This window comes from Leptodactylus fuscus, chromosome 7, assembly GCF_031893055.1.
Source record: "Leptodactylus fuscus isolate aLepFus1 chromosome 7, aLepFus1.hap2, whole genome shotgun sequence".
NCBI lineage: Eukaryota > Metazoa > Chordata > Amphibia > Anura > Leptodactylidae > Leptodactylus > Leptodactylus fuscus.
This window is the reverse complement of record NC_134271.1, coordinates 4,915,846-4,935,334: the sequence shown is the minus strand read 5'-3', so window position 1 is coordinate 4,935,334 and position 19,489 is coordinate 4,915,846. Positions and strand designations below refer to the sequence as shown.

The 19,489-nt window shown below is 43.0% G+C and overlaps 1 protein-coding gene across 2 annotated transcripts in view; it reads right to left on the bottom strand.

Moving 5' to 3' along the window:
- The window catches only part of BBOX1 (gamma-butyrobetaine hydroxylase 1), a 54,020-nt gene that overhangs the window by 12,485 nt on the left and 22,046 nt on the right, over nt 1–19,489 (bottom strand). For both annotated transcript variants that reach the window (XM_075280834.1, XM_075280833.1), the window contains exon 5: nt 3,361–3,466. In XM_075280834.1, coding sequence (XP_075136935.1) covers nt 3,361–3,466 — 106 coding nt within the window. The remainder of the gene's footprint in view (nt 1–3,360; nt 3,467–19,489) is intronic.

The window sequence follows — 19,489 nt, the reverse complement described above, 5'->3', positions numbered from 1 at the left end:
ATATCACACAGCTCAGCTTCTCTCCTCTATCCTATACCCCTATATATCACACAGCTCAGCTTCTCTCCTCTATCCTATACCCCTATATATCACACAGCTCAGCTTCTCTCTTCTATCCTATACCCCTATATATCACACAGCTCAGCTTCTCTCCTCTATCCTATACCCCTATATATCACACAGTTCAGCTTCTCTCCTCTATCATATAACCCTATATATCACACAGCTCAGCTTCTCTCCGCTATCATATAACCCTATATATCACACAGCTCAGCTTCTCTCTTCTATCCTATACCCCTATATATCACACAGCTCAGCTTCTCTCCTCTATCCTATAACCCTATATATCACACAGCTCAGCTTCTCTCCTCTATCCTATAACCCTATATATCACACAGCTCAGCTTCTCTCCTCTATCCTATACCCCTATATATCACACAGCTCAGCTTCTCTCCTCTATCTTATAACCCTATATATCACACAGCTCAGCTTCTCTCCTCTATCATATACCCCTATATATCACACAGCTCAGCTTCTCTCCTCTATCCTATACCCCTATATATCACACAGCTCAGCTTCTCTCCTCTATCCTATACCCCTATATATCACACAGCTCAGCTTCTCTCCTCTATCATATACCCCTATATATCACACAGCTCAGCTTCTCTCCTCTATCATATACCCCTATATATCACACAGCTCAGCTTCTCTCCTCTATCCTATACCCCTATATATCACAGAGCTCAGCTTCTCTCCTCTATCCTATACCCCTATATATCACACAGCTCAGCTTCTCTCCTCTATCCTATACCCCTATATATCACACAGCTCAGCTTCTCTCCTCTATCATATACCCCTATATATCACACAGCTCAGCTTCTCTCCTCTATCATATACCCCTATATATCACACAGCTCAGCTTCTCTCCTCTATCCTATACCCCTATATATCACACAGCTCAGCTTCTCTCCTCTATCCTATACCCCTATATATCACACAGCTCAGCTTCTCTCCTCTATCTTATAACCCTATATATCACACAGCTCAGCTTCTCTCCTCTATCATATAACCCTATATATCACACAGCTCAGCTTCTCTCCGCTATCATATAACCCTATATATCACACAGCTCAGCTTCTCTCTTCTATCCTATACCCCTATATATCACACAGCTCAGCTTCTCTCCTCTATCCTATAACCCTATATATCACACAGCTCAGCTTCTCTCCTCTATCCTATAACCCTATATATCACACAGCTCAGCTTCTCTCCTCTATCCTATACCCCTATATATCACAGAGCTCAGCTTCTCTCCTCTATCTTATAACCCTATATATCACACAGCTCAGCTTCTCTCCTCTATCCTATACCCCTATATATCACAGAGCTCAGCTTCTCTCCTCTATCCTATACCCCTATATATCACACAGCTCAGCTTCTCTCCTCTATCCTATACCCCTATATATCACACAGCTCAGCTTCTCTCCTCTATCATATACCCCTATATATCACACAGCTCAGCTTCTCTCCTCTATCATATACCCCTATATATCACACAGCTCAGCTTCTCTCCTCTATCCTATACCCCTATATATCACACAGCTCAGCTTCTCTCCTCTATCCTATACCCCTATATATCACACAGCTCAGCTTCTCTCCTCTATCCTATAACTATATATCTAGTAGTCACATAATAGACATTCGCCTCTCCGGCCTCCTAGTAATAGTCTATTAGAGATGATTTTCTGACTCTCTTCCAGTTGCACACTTGGTATAATGAAGTACATGTGCGGACCTGCTAGTCCTGGATGTCTATACTGGGCTCTTTGTAATCACTGGAGCTCCATTGTTTGTAGCAATAAACTCTGCAAATCTTAATTGAAAGAACATAAATCACAGATAGAACATTTGCAGATGACATCATAGTCAGAGGCCGCGTCCAGGCTCATCTATACGGTTGTGTTTGCATGAATGGCTTGGACCGGACACAGCTCTGTAATCCTATGGGTGTATGTAATCCTTGGCATGCACACGTCCGTGACCTCACACACATCTGTTCCCCTCCACTCACTTCTTTTTACCTGTTTTTTTACTTTGATGTTTTACAATAGTCACAATTAATGGTATGTTCATTATTAGCCTCAAAGACTTAATGAGTTTTCAAGAACTTGTTATTCTAGGAAATCTCCTTCCAGATAGTTCCCACCGATGCTTTGAGAAATGGGATTTAAAGGGGCATTGACAATCAAGAATTTGTCCTATATGTCTGACAGATGAGGATCCAACCTCTAGGACAGGGGTAGGGAACCTTCGGCTCTCCAGCTGTTGTGAAACTACAACTCCCAGCATGCTCCATTCACTTCCATGGGAATTCCAAGAACAGCAGAGCAAGTATGCATGCTGGGAGTTGTAGTTTTGCAACCGTTGGAGAGCCGTACGTTCCCTACCCTGCTCTAGGATCTGCAGCTATCTCTAGCATGGGGTCCCTGACATCTGGCTTACTGCTCCAGCTGCTGTGACTGCATAGTCTATAGGGAGCTCCTTCCTAAAGGTGGCGCTAGAGCTTGTTCCCATTTTCCACCAATAAGGTCTTATTTGCATGTTCCTTACCCAGAATTCTCAGCAAGACATGTATGGTCTTATAAGTCCCTGCATTATCTCTCCCTAACAAGACACATTGTGTCTTCTGACCCTTGATCAGAGTACAGTGTTGTTACAAAGAGTGTCTTTTGCTCTGGAGAACCTGTCTGTCCTGTCCAGTTTGGTCCTGTCCTGTCCGGTACAGTCCCGCATTGCACAGGCAAGCCATTCATTTTAATGGTCATTTTGTAATGCTTCATTTCACCTGCGGAGGCACTGCAGGAAAAGTGAACACCTACCAGCTTTCCCCATAGATTGCAAATGAGAATTTTTTAAAGCCCTTTGTCAAAGGACCCTTGTAAGTATTAAGGATTTTTCCAAGCTGAGAAAACCTTTAAGGAATGAAAGTATCCACAGGCGGCTTGCTAGTGTTGTATAGCCATTCAGACACCGTTCCCAATTAGATAACCTCATCTAAGGCACAGGAAATAAAGGTCTCCCCATCAGGTCCTGTCTCTACAGTCTCCAGTATAAGCTTTGCCACCTATGACTTATTGATGTAGGAGATGATGGATTGTAATTTGAAGCTTCTGATTCCAAGCAAAAATCAGCCCCCACCTCTAGAGGTCCTCCTCGGGCACCCCCGGCCAATGTGACTGCTACACTCCTAATGTCCACCAAGATCCTGGATGACCCAATCAAACAAATGTTTTATAAATCTGGACAGAAAACACAAAGCTTGGCCCTCATGTTGCACCTCAGTAGTATTCGGGTACTTACCCCCGGGGGATACTGAAGAGCAGGGTAATCGGTATGTAGACTTAGCTTCCCAGACGTGTAGGCAACATTATTGGCGTCAATCTTATCTTGAACTTGCCAGGTGTATCTGAAAGATATTGGAGACATTAAGAAGATACTTTAACCCCTTCCCGACACGGCCATGTATCAATTGCTTCTTCCAAAGACCATAATCCTTTATGTTCCTGTTGATGGAGCCGTAGGAGGGCTTCGTGTTTGTGGGACAGATTGTACTTTGTAACTATTTAATATTCTTTACAATGTATTAAGAAGCTGGACATGAGATCACAATGAGGTGGAATTAGAGAAAAACCTTCTTCTTGGCTTCTATATCGATCACTGTGCAGTCACAATGACACGTAACCTGTATTCAGCGCGATTATGGCGATACCGAAACTTGGAGTTTTTGTTAATTTTTACCACCTTGAAGAGAATCCGAAACTTTGAAAGTAAAAAGCTATTTGAGTGGCCAGAATCGGACACGGGTAACTTTTTTATATTTCTGCATTAATATGGGCACTGATCGCAGCATTGTCGCCGGGTCTCCGCTCCTGAGTGCCGCCATATTAAACACCCAACATTCACCCTCATAGAGAGATGGATGTCGGGAAAGGGTTAAATGAGCAGTTGCAACTTCTTTTCTCTAGTCCCCACCATACCGAAGTAACCAGTTCAGCAAGTTTTGGTGCCTGATAGGTTAATTAGGAGTCTACTGTCAGGTGGGCGGTGTCAGACAGGAGCAGGTAAACGAGTGGCATTCATAGTTCCAATCACTGGTGAATAGTATCAAAGCTTTGAATCCTGCCCCATTGTCTGCTCTTGCCCAAGACCAACAAAGCCTAATGTAATGTCCCGGTCCTGCTCATCCAATTCCCTTTAATAGTCCTTGCAGACCGAGATGGCTTGGACATTTGCATATAAGGTAAAGAGGTTCCTCCCCCATTCCTTCTATATATTTACCAGTATTTCTATTTCCCCATAGCCAGCACACCTGTGCCTGTGCTCCCTATTTCCTCTCCTACATACGTGTACCCAGTTTGTTGAGGACTAACCCCCTGGATACAGGCCATCTTTACAAGTATATACAAGTTTAACTACCCAAGCAACTACTAATTAAACTATCCAAAGCATTCCTGCTCCAAGCTCCATCACCTGCTTGCCTGGACACTCCTACAGGCATCACTGTATTGTATGTGAAGAATTACTCCATATGTACATTTGTATTACCTTGTCCTGCTAGTAAAAGAGAAACGACTACCCCCGAGACCTGGTTGTCTGTTGTCATTGTCAGGTACCACGTGGGGGTGGGTAGTCGGGGACATCAAAAAGGAGATTTGGTGAACCTTTTGGGACCCAGGGACTCCCTACAAGCCGGCCACATCTGATATATTACCCAGGATACCAGCCCTGGCCCTCCTGAGTGTCACACTAACTATCATATCGGGCACCAAAACTAACCACCCAGATTGCTCAGGAATGGTGGGGACAAGAGGACCAGAACTAGGTGCAGCTATTAGGGATATAAAGAGCTGCAGGTAGCGAAAGTTACTCTTTAAAGATCTCTAGAGGTCTCCTATTTAGTCGTCTGTTGAGTCTAAGAATAAAATTGACATATTATGGTCTTAATGTAAAGGATCTCGTCGTTGTACTCATCAGTCTTTCATCTGGAGACATCTTCCTCGCTGAGATGAGAGGACTACACATCTCCTGTCTGTCTTCCAGATGACTCTTCAAACACTATTCTGACACCGGGATAACTCACCGACAAGACTGAATAGATTGTCAACGTCTCCAATCTTGTCTCAGAAGGAAGTGAATGAGTCTTTCCCTTTGAAGTTAATAACCGGTTGTCAGCATCGCGTTGTTCACGTTACAATGAAAATCGCATCCAAACGTTTCTCGGCCATAACGGCATCAATCTTTGTCTCCAATGTAGGAAATCCATGAAATGTGTTACGGGATAGAGACGACGTGTGACAGGTGTCCAGAATTTCCGCAGTCTGTGACTTGGCTACAACCAGCAAATAAGAAGATTACGCAAATGGAGACGTTGCTCTAATATTGTGCCGAAGTTATAACGGGATGACGACCGCTGCGTTACATCTACTGGTGTTTCAAGTGCTCCATATGGGGCACAAGACATCTCAACATCAGTTCAAGATGTTCATACCTTCCTGAGGGACAAGGTTATGTGGTTTCTAGAACCTTCTTGAAGGAGTTATTGGTTTGCTCTTATTTGGTTGACTATGTTTCCAGGCTATGCTTTTTGACTGCTCTTTGCCCTGACCACTCTCTGTTTTGTATCAATCCTGACAATCAGCCCTGACCTTAGATTTGCACCACAACACTTCTGCACATTGAGCCTCATATTGGACTTCCGAATATCATCTGCAATCTATCAGCTGTTGCTATTGGAGAGCACTCGGGGGATCTGGTCTGGAGATTCCCTCAAGGAAGTCCATATCTCAGTCATGTTCCTTATGCAAATAAATACACAACATCATCCCGGGAACATGCCCTTTACTATAGAAGACGTATCTCCATATACCGATATGCACGGCTCAGCCAATTGTTCGTGCATTCTCAATGTAGAGTAGGGTGGAAACCACTTCCAGACACCAATTTCGATCACTTTGTTTGACAACCTTGTCATGTTTTCTACTTAGCTCTTGACCAATTTTTACAGGATCCCTGTTCACACATATGGAGAGGACACCGACCAACAATGGGGGGAATTATTATCCCGTCTACACCAGCTTTCCTATGTAGATGGGGGATAATGTGGGACGTCTTTGATGCTCCAGAGATTGACCACATACCTAGTTTTGCACTAGATTTCCACTCCGCGCCTGATTTATTAAGAGCTCAGAGCTTCTCGATCATTCCGATGCGTCCAGCGCTACTTGGGGCCTTGATCAGACTTCCATAGAAGACGCCAGACTTAAAAAAATCCCCCCAAATGATTTTTATGTCAACCTATAAGATGCGATTGGTAACAAAGTAGCAATAATCGCTTCTCCTTCAACCTTGAATTTTTTGAATGATTCTCTACACATCTCTACGAACCTTAAGACAATGAGGCAGAGTCAATAAGACTGACAATGCAAACTCACACAAGACAGTCTTAAACTGTGGCAAGTGTATCAAGAACAACAACAAGTGGATTTTCCATCAGTGAAGACATGGGGTACAAAACATATGGTAAAGTAGTTAGAAAAATCCTCCAGAAAATAGACGGCTCTGCGCTCGATAAGTTATGTGGATGGAAGCAGAGACACTTGGAAACCCGTCAGCTTCATAAATAACATTTGTAGCGGCGTTTATCAAGCTCGGCAGACACAGATGTCTTGGATATGTGATAAGGATACAATGTGGTCTGACTTAGAAGGTAATTCACAAGGAGCCAGGAGGAACGTGAAGGAGAGGAAAGTCTTAACTTCAATAGGGCAGAAGACGAAGAGCAAGTAGGTGCAAGAACTGAAAATCCACTACGGCTATAGTAACTATGACTAACGCTCAAAATGTGTAACACCATGTTCACACCGGTGATGGAGCTTCTGTTCTTCTGCTCCATTACATTGCAGACAGACTGTAAATCTCAATGAATGTATCAGAGAGAAGGATTTACAATATCTGAACAGCCAGACATCAAAAGAGATCAAAGTGCTGCAAGAGGGGCCTGCAGGGGTCCTTCATGTGCCCCATAGCGTTGCCTCCATGGTAGTGATGCCAAGGGGTATTGTTCCACATTGTACAGAGATTTATGGCATTATGTATATGCATGATATGACACATCATGTATCACTTATAAGAATCTGGACACATCTGACTACGACTACACTGCTGCCTATTATTTGTTACAGTAGTCATTCGTACTAATATCATTCAATGCTTTTATTGCTTCGCTGTAAAGTAGAGCAAAGATTCTCATTTACATGTCGTCCGTGTATTTTGGAGCTTTCGATTCTGCAGACAGAGCTCCTATGTATCGCTATAGTTTAATGACTCGACCACTGGGGACTGGTTTAGCAGTGGGATGTGTGTTCCCTCAGTAGCACAACGTCCACAACACCTCAATCCCCAGTTATATATTCCTTGTTGAATACGGATATCACAGTCTTACAAGGCGAACCTTGTACTTTCTCCCATCTACATACCAGGAAGGTGCAACTTTCACACTCAAACAACTCACCTTGGTGTTTACCCTGTAAGTAACTGACAGCTCCGCCAGACTTTGCAGGACTGACCTTCTAAACATGACTCTGACCCCGAATGCGTTACTACTGTTCCCTATTCAATCTAATAAGAACCCTCCTGAATTCAGTTTTTACATCGGCTAGACAGTCATGAATACCCTCCCTTTTATGGACCTAAATAAATAAGTGGAAAAAAAAAATTTCCAACCTATTTTTGGATTTATAGTGAATGTCCGCCACAGACCACCAACACATTTTTAACTCCAATGTTCTATGCTGGTTACATTTTATAATATAACTTTGTATTTTTCTATTACCAAGTTCCAAATCCTCGGCTTCCTTTCAGACAGTCATAGAACTGAATAATAAAACGTTAACATGGCAGCCAAGTTCCTTGGAGTTCTTTGTGTCCTTCTTTACCTTCCTTCTTGGCTGGCCACGACCATGTGTGTATGAGACAGTTGATTAACTTTTCAGAACAATGATGATTAGCTTTTCGAAACAATGTTGCTTTGTGATATGATATCACAAGGTGACATGCTATTACAGATGTACGAACCATATTTTCCAAAAAGTTTGGATTGGCTGAATAATTTGTAGGTGGAAAACCCCAAAATCTGTTGCAAGCTGACGTTATTGCAATAAACGTATACTCTATAGGAGAACATAGTCAATGGTTTACAAACAAAAGTGCACAATACTGACCCCCAACTCTATTGAAACTCAGTCAGTGAAGAAATATGGGGGCTGGAGCCCTATTACAGTGATCATGGGGGGTCCCAGCGATGACAGCCTGTCTATGGGTGATGACTGTTTCTCATTAGATAAACCCGTTAAACAGAAGCCCTTCGCTTTCATAAGTTTCCAGCACAATCGCACAAACTAAAAACATCTTCCAAAAAGTTACTAGGAAGTTTCTTTTACAGCAGAAGATATTATGTAACCGTCGCCGTCTGGATCAAACTCACTCTGAACCAGAACTGAAAAAATTCCACCCTGACACTCCTTGGATCCAGGAATGTTCTGGAGGGAGTGAGAAGGAATAGAAAAGAGGAGGACGGAGGAGAGTAATTTACAGAAGACAGCTACTGCAGCTTGTATCTATAAATCACCGCCTGCCATTGGCCAATGTCAAAGCTGTGTAAACACAAGAACACAAACTTTACCCCTTTGGGATAGGGACAGGGGTAAAACTTTTTGGATCCCAGTGACTACACAACAGTTGTTTACATGAGGTCTTTGTGTATAGTATCACTCTCGCAACCACAAAATTCCTGGTAATGAGAAACAAACAAGCTCTGTCATCCCCCCCCCCAACTCCGAACATTTGCTGCGACCGCATTTCTTTGATTATCATCATATTGGGCTCATCAACTGAACTACGACAAGACGTTAACACAACTCATATGTGGTCTAAAGTTATTACGGAGAAGGAAACCTTCTTGATGCTATGTTCTAATCTGGAAAGAATGTAGAACTCCTGCCAAAAAACTCCAACCCCCCCCTCACCCCCTTTACTCCCCTCGCGTTCATTTTAAAGTTTTACAGACAAAGAGTTAGACCCTGTCCACGGCGCACGTTGTTAACCTTTGTGTGGAGGTGGTAAGGACGGCAATAGCGTTAGCTGAGACTTTTACCATCCCATTTAGGAAAAGCCCCCTTTGGCAGGGATTCCCTGGCTGTTCTGGTTACAGCGGTGAAACGGACGGAGAGTTTGCAAACGGCCTTGGCAAGAGAAGCCAACGATCAAATTACACACGTCTAACCCGTTCCTTTATGTGCTATTAAAAATAATGTACTAATGAAAATTATATAACTCACAAAGCTGCTTCGAGCACGGAAAAGTGAGACTGGTGAAGTCAGCAATTCTACAAACGCTACAAAATAGCAGAGTGTAAGAGCAAAGCTCCGAGAGCACAAGGGCTTTGTAGGATTGTGGAACATAATAGGTTACACATCTAGGTCTAGTGGGCACTGGTTCTACTTGTGGAGACCACCAGTTGCGTAGGGAAGCATAGTGTATCTTCACAGATACATTGTTTTATCATCTGTTCTTTGATGGACAGAATGAACTCCGAGGGACCTCATTGACCATAATGGGGTCCATTGGGTTGTTTTCTCCCTGACATCATCAAGGACTTTTCTGTCTACAATTTTAGGACTCACACAGGTGTGAATGTAGTCTTATAGTGTAGTCTATGCACCACAGACAAAAGTATATGTAAATGAGTTCTTATCCAGGATGACAAAAGCTACCTCTGACAAGGGGCAAGAACCCCAAACTATTGTCTACCAATAGGTGTCTTTTACCTTATGAGGATCCTGCTTTGGCTTATATCCTAATTCAGGTTGCAAACCCTGTTTAAGGGTCGGTAGGGATGAGTGATTGGGATCGGAAAAGATCGGATCCTGATCGGCGATCGAGTAAATTTCACAATCGGGTTCCGATCCTCCCTAAAAAAAAAAAAAAAAAAAAAGAAGATCGGGAACAGAATTCTGATCCCGATCGCTCCACTTACCTGCACAGATCCACTGCCGCTCCCTGTTCTTCTTGCTCTTCTTTTCTCTCATTCACTTACCTTCAGAGCGCTGTGCGTGCCCCCACCTCCCTAGGCTAGTGTTAGAGATGCTGGGAGAAGGCGGGGCTTGTGGCTTAAGAGAGTGTGGGCGGGTACTGGTGTGGGCGGGCTCTGTACCTGCCCACACTCTCCTAAGCCACAACAAGCCCCACCTACTGCCAGCATCAGTAACACTAGCGTAGGGAGGTGGTGGCACGCACGATGCTCTGAAGGCCTGTGAAGTAGAGAGAAGAGGAGCGAGAACAACTTGGAGCAGCAGCGGTTCTGTGCAGGTAAGTGGACACCAGGGGGGACTAAGTAGCTGGCAGATTTTTTTTTAATCACTATATAGCATGGAGTCCAAAAATTAAAGCGTCCAATTTTTGGACTCCATGCTGTGTAGTGAATAGGATCGTTTTCAAAATCCGATCTTTGATCGTTAAAAAAAAATCCCATTGACTTGCATTAGGATCAGAATTGGGATCAGGTTCGAATGGAAGATGATCGGAAATCGGATTTTAAAAATGATCCTGAAATCTCAAGATCGGCTCAACCCTAAAGGTCAGACATGGACTTATAACATAGCTGCTAAAGAGGTCAATGCAAAAAGAACAGAAAATAAAATAAAACAAAAAATTGGTGAATGGATGCCCATCCTGGGATCCAATGCCAATAACCATGTGACAACGTCCAAAAAGTAGTCAGCACTCCAGTATAGAGGTAACCAAATAGCCAACAGGGCAACCTTTCAGTCCTTAATGTAGGTTTTTCCAAGCAGGTAGGACTGAAACCTTTGATTTTATTTTCTCATTTGAGAAGTCAATGTCCGAATCATAATCAGGTCTTGCAACAAGACTTATGATAAAAGCTAAACCAGGGTCCTCTACATAAGGAAATACACCCAATGCCAGATAACGGTTTCGGAGGTTTTACCCTTGTCAGTGCAAAGCAGGTTGGCTGGAGGAGAATGTTGGGTGAAACTAGTAAGAATTATTGGACAAGTTCTTAAAATGGAATTGGGATATCAAAAACATACATATTGAGAATTACGGCAGTGCCCAGGGAACAACGACCAAAGGACACTCATAATCTCACTATTTACACGCGTGAATCAACCCAAGTGCCAACCAACCCAAGTGCCAACCAACCCAAGTGCCAACCAACCCAACCTCTCGTAACTTTAGCTTTAGTGTGTATTCACATTTCAGAATTTTTAAAAGCTTAAAAGTTTTGATTCAGAAATTCAAAAGTACAATACATCCAATTCACCAAATCTGGAGGAACCTCAAATCTGCAAATTCTGCATCACATTCCTCACCAGTCAGGCAGTATTTTTCCAATGCCCATTCATTCAATGGGAGTTCTCAGGTGGAATCCGCCCAAAGTATGAAGCTTATTTTTATGGTGAGCTGAAAGAATTGTCTAAAGGAAACACATCAGAGTCTGGTTCCTTGAAGGTTGATTCCAAGTAGAATTTGGAGCTGATTTTAAGGCAGAATCCATCTTAAAATCAGCTCCACACTCATTTCTGTGAATATACCCTTAATGCCTAATGGTCTTGTGCACTCTTAGCCCACCTCCACCATTGACCAGAAGTTCCCGCTCTGGCTGACCCAACCTGTCCATGTAATGGTCCACCATTCAGAGAAACGCTGTGTCTTGCAGTAGCCCGACTCCTGTTTCAAGAGGGGTGACCTCCATGAAACATCCCCTTTAAGGGGTGGTAAATAAAAATAAATATATCTCGACTTAGCAGAAGCCATGATTCTATTGCCTGAGGGTCTTAGACTGAGCTTGTCTTGTCTACGGTTTGCTCTGGTTTTCATGTTGCACTTGGAGGGCATTATTGCCAGCCGGGCATGTCTGATACTGAGCAGGCTTGATACGACTAAACTATACCTGAGAACTGGACTAAAACGGGTAAATCATAAAAGTATCACAACAAATTTGTCCACGTCTGTAAGATTTATCCCATATCACTTCCAGTTTGTTATACCATCCCACTATTCTTAATGTACCTTGTAACAAGCTCCTTCCTGTGCTAAGACGTGAGGTGACTCAGTCTGGGATACATTCATCTCCTATTATACAAGTCTCAGCAGCACATGTTTCCCGTCTGGCTGTCAGGGCACTGATGAGATTCTTCGTACAATATCTCAGCGCTAAAACAACCATAAGTGATGTGCAAATGTTTTAGACAGGCTCGAAAAAATGCTGCAAAATAATAACTTTTCCATGATAGAAAGAAGAATGCAAAGCGAATGAGGAAAAGAGAAATGTAAATCTAATTAATATTTGGTGTGACCTTTGCTCTTTGGAGGAGGAGTCCTGGAAGTGATGACCCAGCCCCTGCAGAGCCCTGATCTCAACATCATCCAGTCTGTCTAGGATGACATGAAGAGACAGACGGATTGGAGGAAACAACATGCACAGAAGATCTGGGCTTAGTTCTCCATGATGGGAATGGGAACAATCTCCCTGCCTGGTTCTGCCACAACTTCACAACTGTGACCCTTTAAGGTGATCCAGTCGCTTCAAAACTGCAGGCCAATCAGTAGGCAGTGAGTTATAGAGCAGGAGGAGCTGTGCGGGTTGACATATAATATTGTGGGTATAGATCCAGTATAACATCAAAAAATGACCAACCATTGAAACCAAGTTAACAAATTTTGTAAATTATGTTAATAATTGTTTCAAATTTTCCAAGTTACTATCAACATTTTTAAAACATAAGCCTGACATCGAGTAATTTTTCCTCTGGCCACTGAGCTTCATAATAGACCCTTCCCGTTCTGTAGCGATCACTTCTCTGCAGCCAGCTTATTGTCATCAAAGGCAAGATTATCACAATAGGACCGGGTCACACGTCCTCCCCTCCCTCTCCCTGTACAATGACCACACCATTGGTCACAAAGCATGCCCACAACACTCTCCAAAACAAGTTGACAGTCTACAGGTTATTATGGTCCATGTGGCTTCTGTAAAGTATATCTCTAAATCTGATAAAAGATGTTTTATGGGATTAACATATTGATCCTTGGGATAGGTCAACAACATGTGATCAGTGGGGTCCCGACACAGGTTACCAGATTGAAGAGACTGTGGCATGGATAGGTGCCCACTATTGGACCTCCACCAACATTCATTGCAATGGGAGCTGTAATGGCGGCCTTGGGCTGTTACATGGTGTCCCATCTGCTTGTGGTTGAGTGTACTGGGCAAGTACCAACTGACTGGTTGTAGGTGCGAGGCCTCAGACCCCCATCTGTTTCATATTGATGACCTATCCTATATGTCCAATTATGAAAAAAAAAAGAATATTTATTGCTAAATTGTTTCCTGAAATTAATGGGGGTGATACATTCCCTTTAAATGACTCTAGGATGATACATATCACCTAAGCTGCAAAATTGCCATGTGTGCAATAGAAATAAAATAGGTCTCATTTCATAGAGACAACGACTCATTTACTTGGACGTCACGACCAACCATGACTACGTCCAAATGTAATTGTGAGTGTTATAGAGCACATCCCTTGCCAATAAGACACGGTCAATCCCGAAGAGTTCACTGATGCCTAAGGACTCATACAACATCCTATGTTACTGACATCTGGAATTTGTCAGGTGACGTATTCATTGCTGGAATTCCCGGAGGAAATTAGACGAGATGATGACCCCGGTACCTTATGTTTTCATTGGCAAACCAAATGGAACCATTTCGCGTCACACATGAAATATCAAGTACCGGCTATTCATGGAAACCAATTCATTTCGGATACATCTGTGGCATTCCTTCTTCAACATGTGCGTATTGCACGGACACAGTGGCGTAGGCACAAATACCGTCTTATATAATGTATTGTCGTGCTTTAGGGTAGACTTAGTATTTCTATTACAGCAAATTCACATAAAATACATTAATTATTACAATTCTAGAATTTTACGTAAGCCTTCATGATTTTGGCACAGTTGGAAAACTAAAATCCTGTTGGAATGACTTGGGAAAGCCAATTATTTCTAGCAATTTAAATGGAAGCTATAAAGTGGTAAATCCAGAATATCAACCTAATACCTACAGGATGGGACCCTCACCGATCATGAGCCCCATGTCCTCAAATGGATGGTTGGGAGATATTATCTCCATCAATCCAATAGAGTTTGAATGGAGAGGCAACAAATCATTGTTGTATTCAAACGTGGGACATGGCACCCCATTCTTATGATCAGGGTCTCCATGGTGCGGTGCCGAGTGATTAGATACTTCCACTATCCTGTGCATTAGTGATAAGTTGTTAGGATAGGATAACCCAACTCCCTTACATGGATCCACCCAGTGGTATGAAGATTATCAACCTCATTACAAAATTCTTTTGGCTTCCATGGTGCCAGGGTATCAAAACCAACACCATATATGCACAACTGGGGCCCAACCATGGCAGCACATATGAACAACTAGAGCCCAACCATGGCAGCACATATGCACAACTAGAGCCCAACCATGGCAGCATATATGCACAACTAGAGCCCAACCATGGCAGCACATATGAACAACTAGAGTCCAACCATGGCAGCATATATGAACAACTAGAGCCCAACCATGGCAGCACATATGAACAACTAGAGCCCAACCATGGCAGCACATATGCACAACTAGAGCCCAACCATGGCAGCACATATGCACAACTAGAACCCAACCATGACAGCATATATGCACAACTAGAGCCCAACCATGGCAGCATATATGCACAACTAGAACCCAACCATGACAGCATATATGCACAACTAGAGCCCAACCATGGCAGCATATATGCACAACTAGAGATCAACCATGGCAGCATATATGCACAACTAGAGCCCAACCATGGCAGCATATATGCACAACTAGAGATCAACCATGGCAGCATATATGCACAACTAGAGCCCAACCATGGCAGCACATATACATAACTAGAGCCCAACCATGGCAGCACATATACATAACTAGAGCCCAACCATGGCAGCACATATACATAACTAGAGCCCAACCATGGCAGCATATATGCACAACTAGAACCCAACCATGACAGCATATATGCACAACTAGAGCCCAACCATGGCAGCACATATGAACAACTAGAGCCCAACCATGGCAGCACATATGCACAACTAGAACCCAACCATGACAGCATATATGCACAACTAGAGATCAACCATGGCAGCACATATGCACAACTAGAGCCCAACCATGGCAGCACATATGAACAACTAGAGCCCAACCATGGCAGCACATATGCACAACTAGAGCCCAACCATGGCAGCACATATGCACAACAGGAGCCCAACCATGGCAGCACATATACATAACTAGAGCCCAACCATGGCAGCACATATACATAACTAGAGCCCAACCATGGCAGCACATATACATAACTAGAGCCCAACCATGGCAGCACATATACATAACTAGAGCCCAACCATGGCAGCATATATGCACAACTAGAACCCAACCATGACAGCATATATGCACAACAGGAGCCCAACCATGGCAGCATATAGGCATAACTAGAGCCCAACCATGGCAGCACATATGCACAACTAGAACCCAACCATGACAGCATATATGCACAACTAGAGATCAACCATGGCAGCACATATGCACAACTAGAGCCCAACCATGGCAGCACATATACATAACTAGAGCCCAACCATGGCAGCACATATACATAACTAGAGCCCAACCATGGCAGCACATATACATAACTAGAACCCAACCATGACAGCATATATGCACAACTAGAGATCAACCATGGCAGCACATATGCACAACTAGAGCCCAACCATGGCAGCACATATGCACAACTAGAGCCCAACCATGGCAGCACATATACATAACTAGAGCCCAACCATGGCAGCATATATGCACAACAGGAGCCCAACCATGGCAGCATATAGGCATAACTAGAGCCCAACCATGGCAGTATATATACACAACGAGAAACCAACCATGGCAGCATATATGCACAACTAGAGCCCAACCATGACAGCATATAGGCACAACTAGAGCCCAACCATGGCAGCATATAGGCAAACTATGGCCCAGGAGTGTCATTGGGCACAGGGAATTATTGCTTCATTTGAATAGGGGACACAGCATTCCCAATTAAGTGATCAGTTTTGAATCCCATGGATCAGATACATCACTTATCATTGTGCCATCTGAGAATCCATCGAATAAGTTGTTATTCTGCATGCATTAACCCAGAGTAATTACTTTAAGCTAATGAACCCCAATTCAAAATTCTTCGGGCCCCTTCACGACAGGCCACGAATTCAGGACCTTCATCTACCAGTCAGAGCCTAAACAGGGCTACAAGTAATGTTTCTTGCTGGTGGACACAACAGTACATGAATTGATGTCAATGGGAACTGTGTAACGCTTTTTCTCTCTTTCCATGAAAATGTGGTCTCAGGTTTCGCGACCTAATAAATGGTTGTCTGATGAATAAATCGTCTGTCTACCGACCCTGTAGGGCATAGCGACATCTTACATAAGGGTACACTGTGGCAGATCTGACTTTTCCATTTATTACTTGTACGACGCGGCTTGTCTCTGCTAATAGAAGGTGATCTTCAGAGGTTAGAGAAGTCCGAGCCTGACGTAGTCAGCTAAGAAACAGAGACGAACAAAAACAGGCGCCCCATTTATGGACCATACCATCACTGTTACAGTAGATAGTTAGAGGCATACTTTTCTGTCTGAGATTCTTTAATATGGATGAGCCAACCAGCTCGTAACGAACCAAGTTTTTGAAAAATTTCTGTTTTGGCCAAATCCAAGATTTATGGGTTTGCCACCTATGAGTTGTTAGGACACTTTGGGATCTATTTAGACACCGCATAAGCAAAGAGAGGCACAGAAACCTAAAAAAATAACTCATACTCCCCTATCTTCACCTCTCTGGGGCTCCGTAACAACATCTGGTCTTCTAGGTGATGCCAGTAGCCCCGGATCATGATTGGGTTTTGGCACTCATGTGATGGGTGTGGGGGGCACAACATCAAAGCATCATGACATTGACCTGTCCCACATGACTGCTAAGGACCAATCGCAGGTCTCAATAGTGGTAAGAAGCTACTGATGTCATGCTGCAGCGGAGTCCGAGCGAAGTGAGGAAGGTTGAGTATGAGTAGTCTTGTTTCCGCACCTCCCCGAGTGTCTTATACTCATAACATATAATAATATCACTTCCAATTTGGACAGAAAAAGTTCTGTCCAAGCCAAAGCCTCACGAATATTCACAAAACAAGTCATTCCCCTGAAGGTGACCATATACATTAGGCTGATGATGGAACAATTGCTTTGAAGACACAGTCAGCCATCAGTCTACATTGGTCATGGCTGCGTTCCATCATGCATCGGCCAACAATCTGAGATCATTTGTTGATAAAATCATTTTCAAAACCACAAAATATCTTTGGCCAACAATAGGATGACAAATCTAAACAAATTTTTAACAAATTGAGACAAATTTCTTTCCAGACAATTCTAATGGAACGTAAAATAATTGTCGTTATATTTCCCCCTACAGAATATTCGTTATGGATGAAACCACTCATTTCCATCCACTTTCGTCCAACCTATACGGCCACTGGCGTAGAGGGTGGAGAAATTCCCCCAAGTCTGTTCAATTTGCAAAAGCCTTGAGTTTATGATCGGGTTACAATATCATTACAAAGAGAGTTCTAATACAAACAAATTTCGTAGCCGAGAGTGTTGCGTGTGATGAAAATAGCCTGAAGTCGAGTCCGGGCAATTACTTGTAGCCTATTTCTATTTCCAGTCTAGTTTCTAACCACGGAGCTTTGATGAATTTGCACAGTGGAAGAATATTTTTTTCCAATTACATGGAATTCTTGTTAGAAAAATCTATAAAAAAAAAAAAATCAGGGATCCCATAACTATTGAATACATGTGTGCCTCTGCTCGCAGACATAATGTGGCCGTTATATTATTGGTACTAATATTAACCAGCCCACCTTAAAATAGAGAAATATTTTCCTAATTCGTTGCAGTCGCTCTGGCGGTTGCCTATACGTACATTGCTTTCGTAGGATGGAAAAAGCATGGCGTGCAGGGCAATACTTAATAATCAAAATGCAATTTACACTTCCTTAAAGTGCCGCGAAGTGAAGACCCCGTCTGCTCGCTTCCCTTCCTCGAGCACATGATTACTACTGGCGCCATTGTAAGCTCTGCAAAATCTCGGACAATGTGCACAGTTACCTGGTCATTATAGTAACTTCAGCTGGATAGCCGCGCCATAGTCAGAGCAGACCTCAACCTTCCTTTGTGCATTAAGTCAGTTTGTTTTATTTCATCTAAAATTTTCCAAAAATGTAAATAATGTATGTAAATAGGGGGCGAAATTCTGCTTTCCTGAGGGCAATTGCAACATTGTCATCACTGCTATAGATGTATGGCTCATTGAATGCAATGTACTTGGGTAGCCCAATATCTAGTGAGCTCGGCCTAGTAGTCAAAATTTAGCACTTAAATGGTCACTAAAATTTTGGCAAGTTTTGCACAAATTAAGGGCTAGTTCAGACGGGCATAGAGGGGGCGGATTATGGTGCGGAATCCACGTCATAATCCGCCCCCTCACAATGGTGGTCTATGGAGACCGCCAGGTTACTTTTTTCCGTGAGCAGCAACAAAGAAGCAAGTTGCCCTTTCTTCAGGCGGATGAGTCGCGGCGTCAACCTGGCGGCAGCAACCTCCTGAATTGACCCATTCATTTGAGCCTACTCCGGAGGGGGAAGCCGCGATTATTGGAAGCCCCCACGTCATTCTCGGTGCCAAAATCCGCCCTTACGCTCCCAGTGTGAACTTACCCTAACAGTACAGGGAAAAGTAAGAAACTTTCCTATAGATCTTATATAAGAAAAATGCTTCTTTCCCCACTTATTAGGCTCAATGATTGCTTGGGAATGGTGGGGACAGCAGAAAAATTTAAAATAGATAAGTAAAATAATTTAAAAATATGAAATATTAAAAAATAAAGTAAAATAATTTTAAAAAATTCCAATACCACGTAGACATCACAAATTATATCCTCGCCCCTGTGACATCACACTAAATAACAATGACCGTAACAGAGCGGGAACCATTTCAGACTAAGGGCTTAGGTTGCAGAAAAACTTTTTGTTGCAGATTTTGCTGCTTTTTTAAAAACAAACAAAAAAAACCCATAGGAATGGTGACAAAATGATTGGGAATATCTAGAAAACCTGAAGTGGTCAGATAGCAGATAGTAGGGGGCAGTGGACAATTGTGTGGCTGTGGCTCACTCTACGTGTCTACAGTTGTACATCAGAA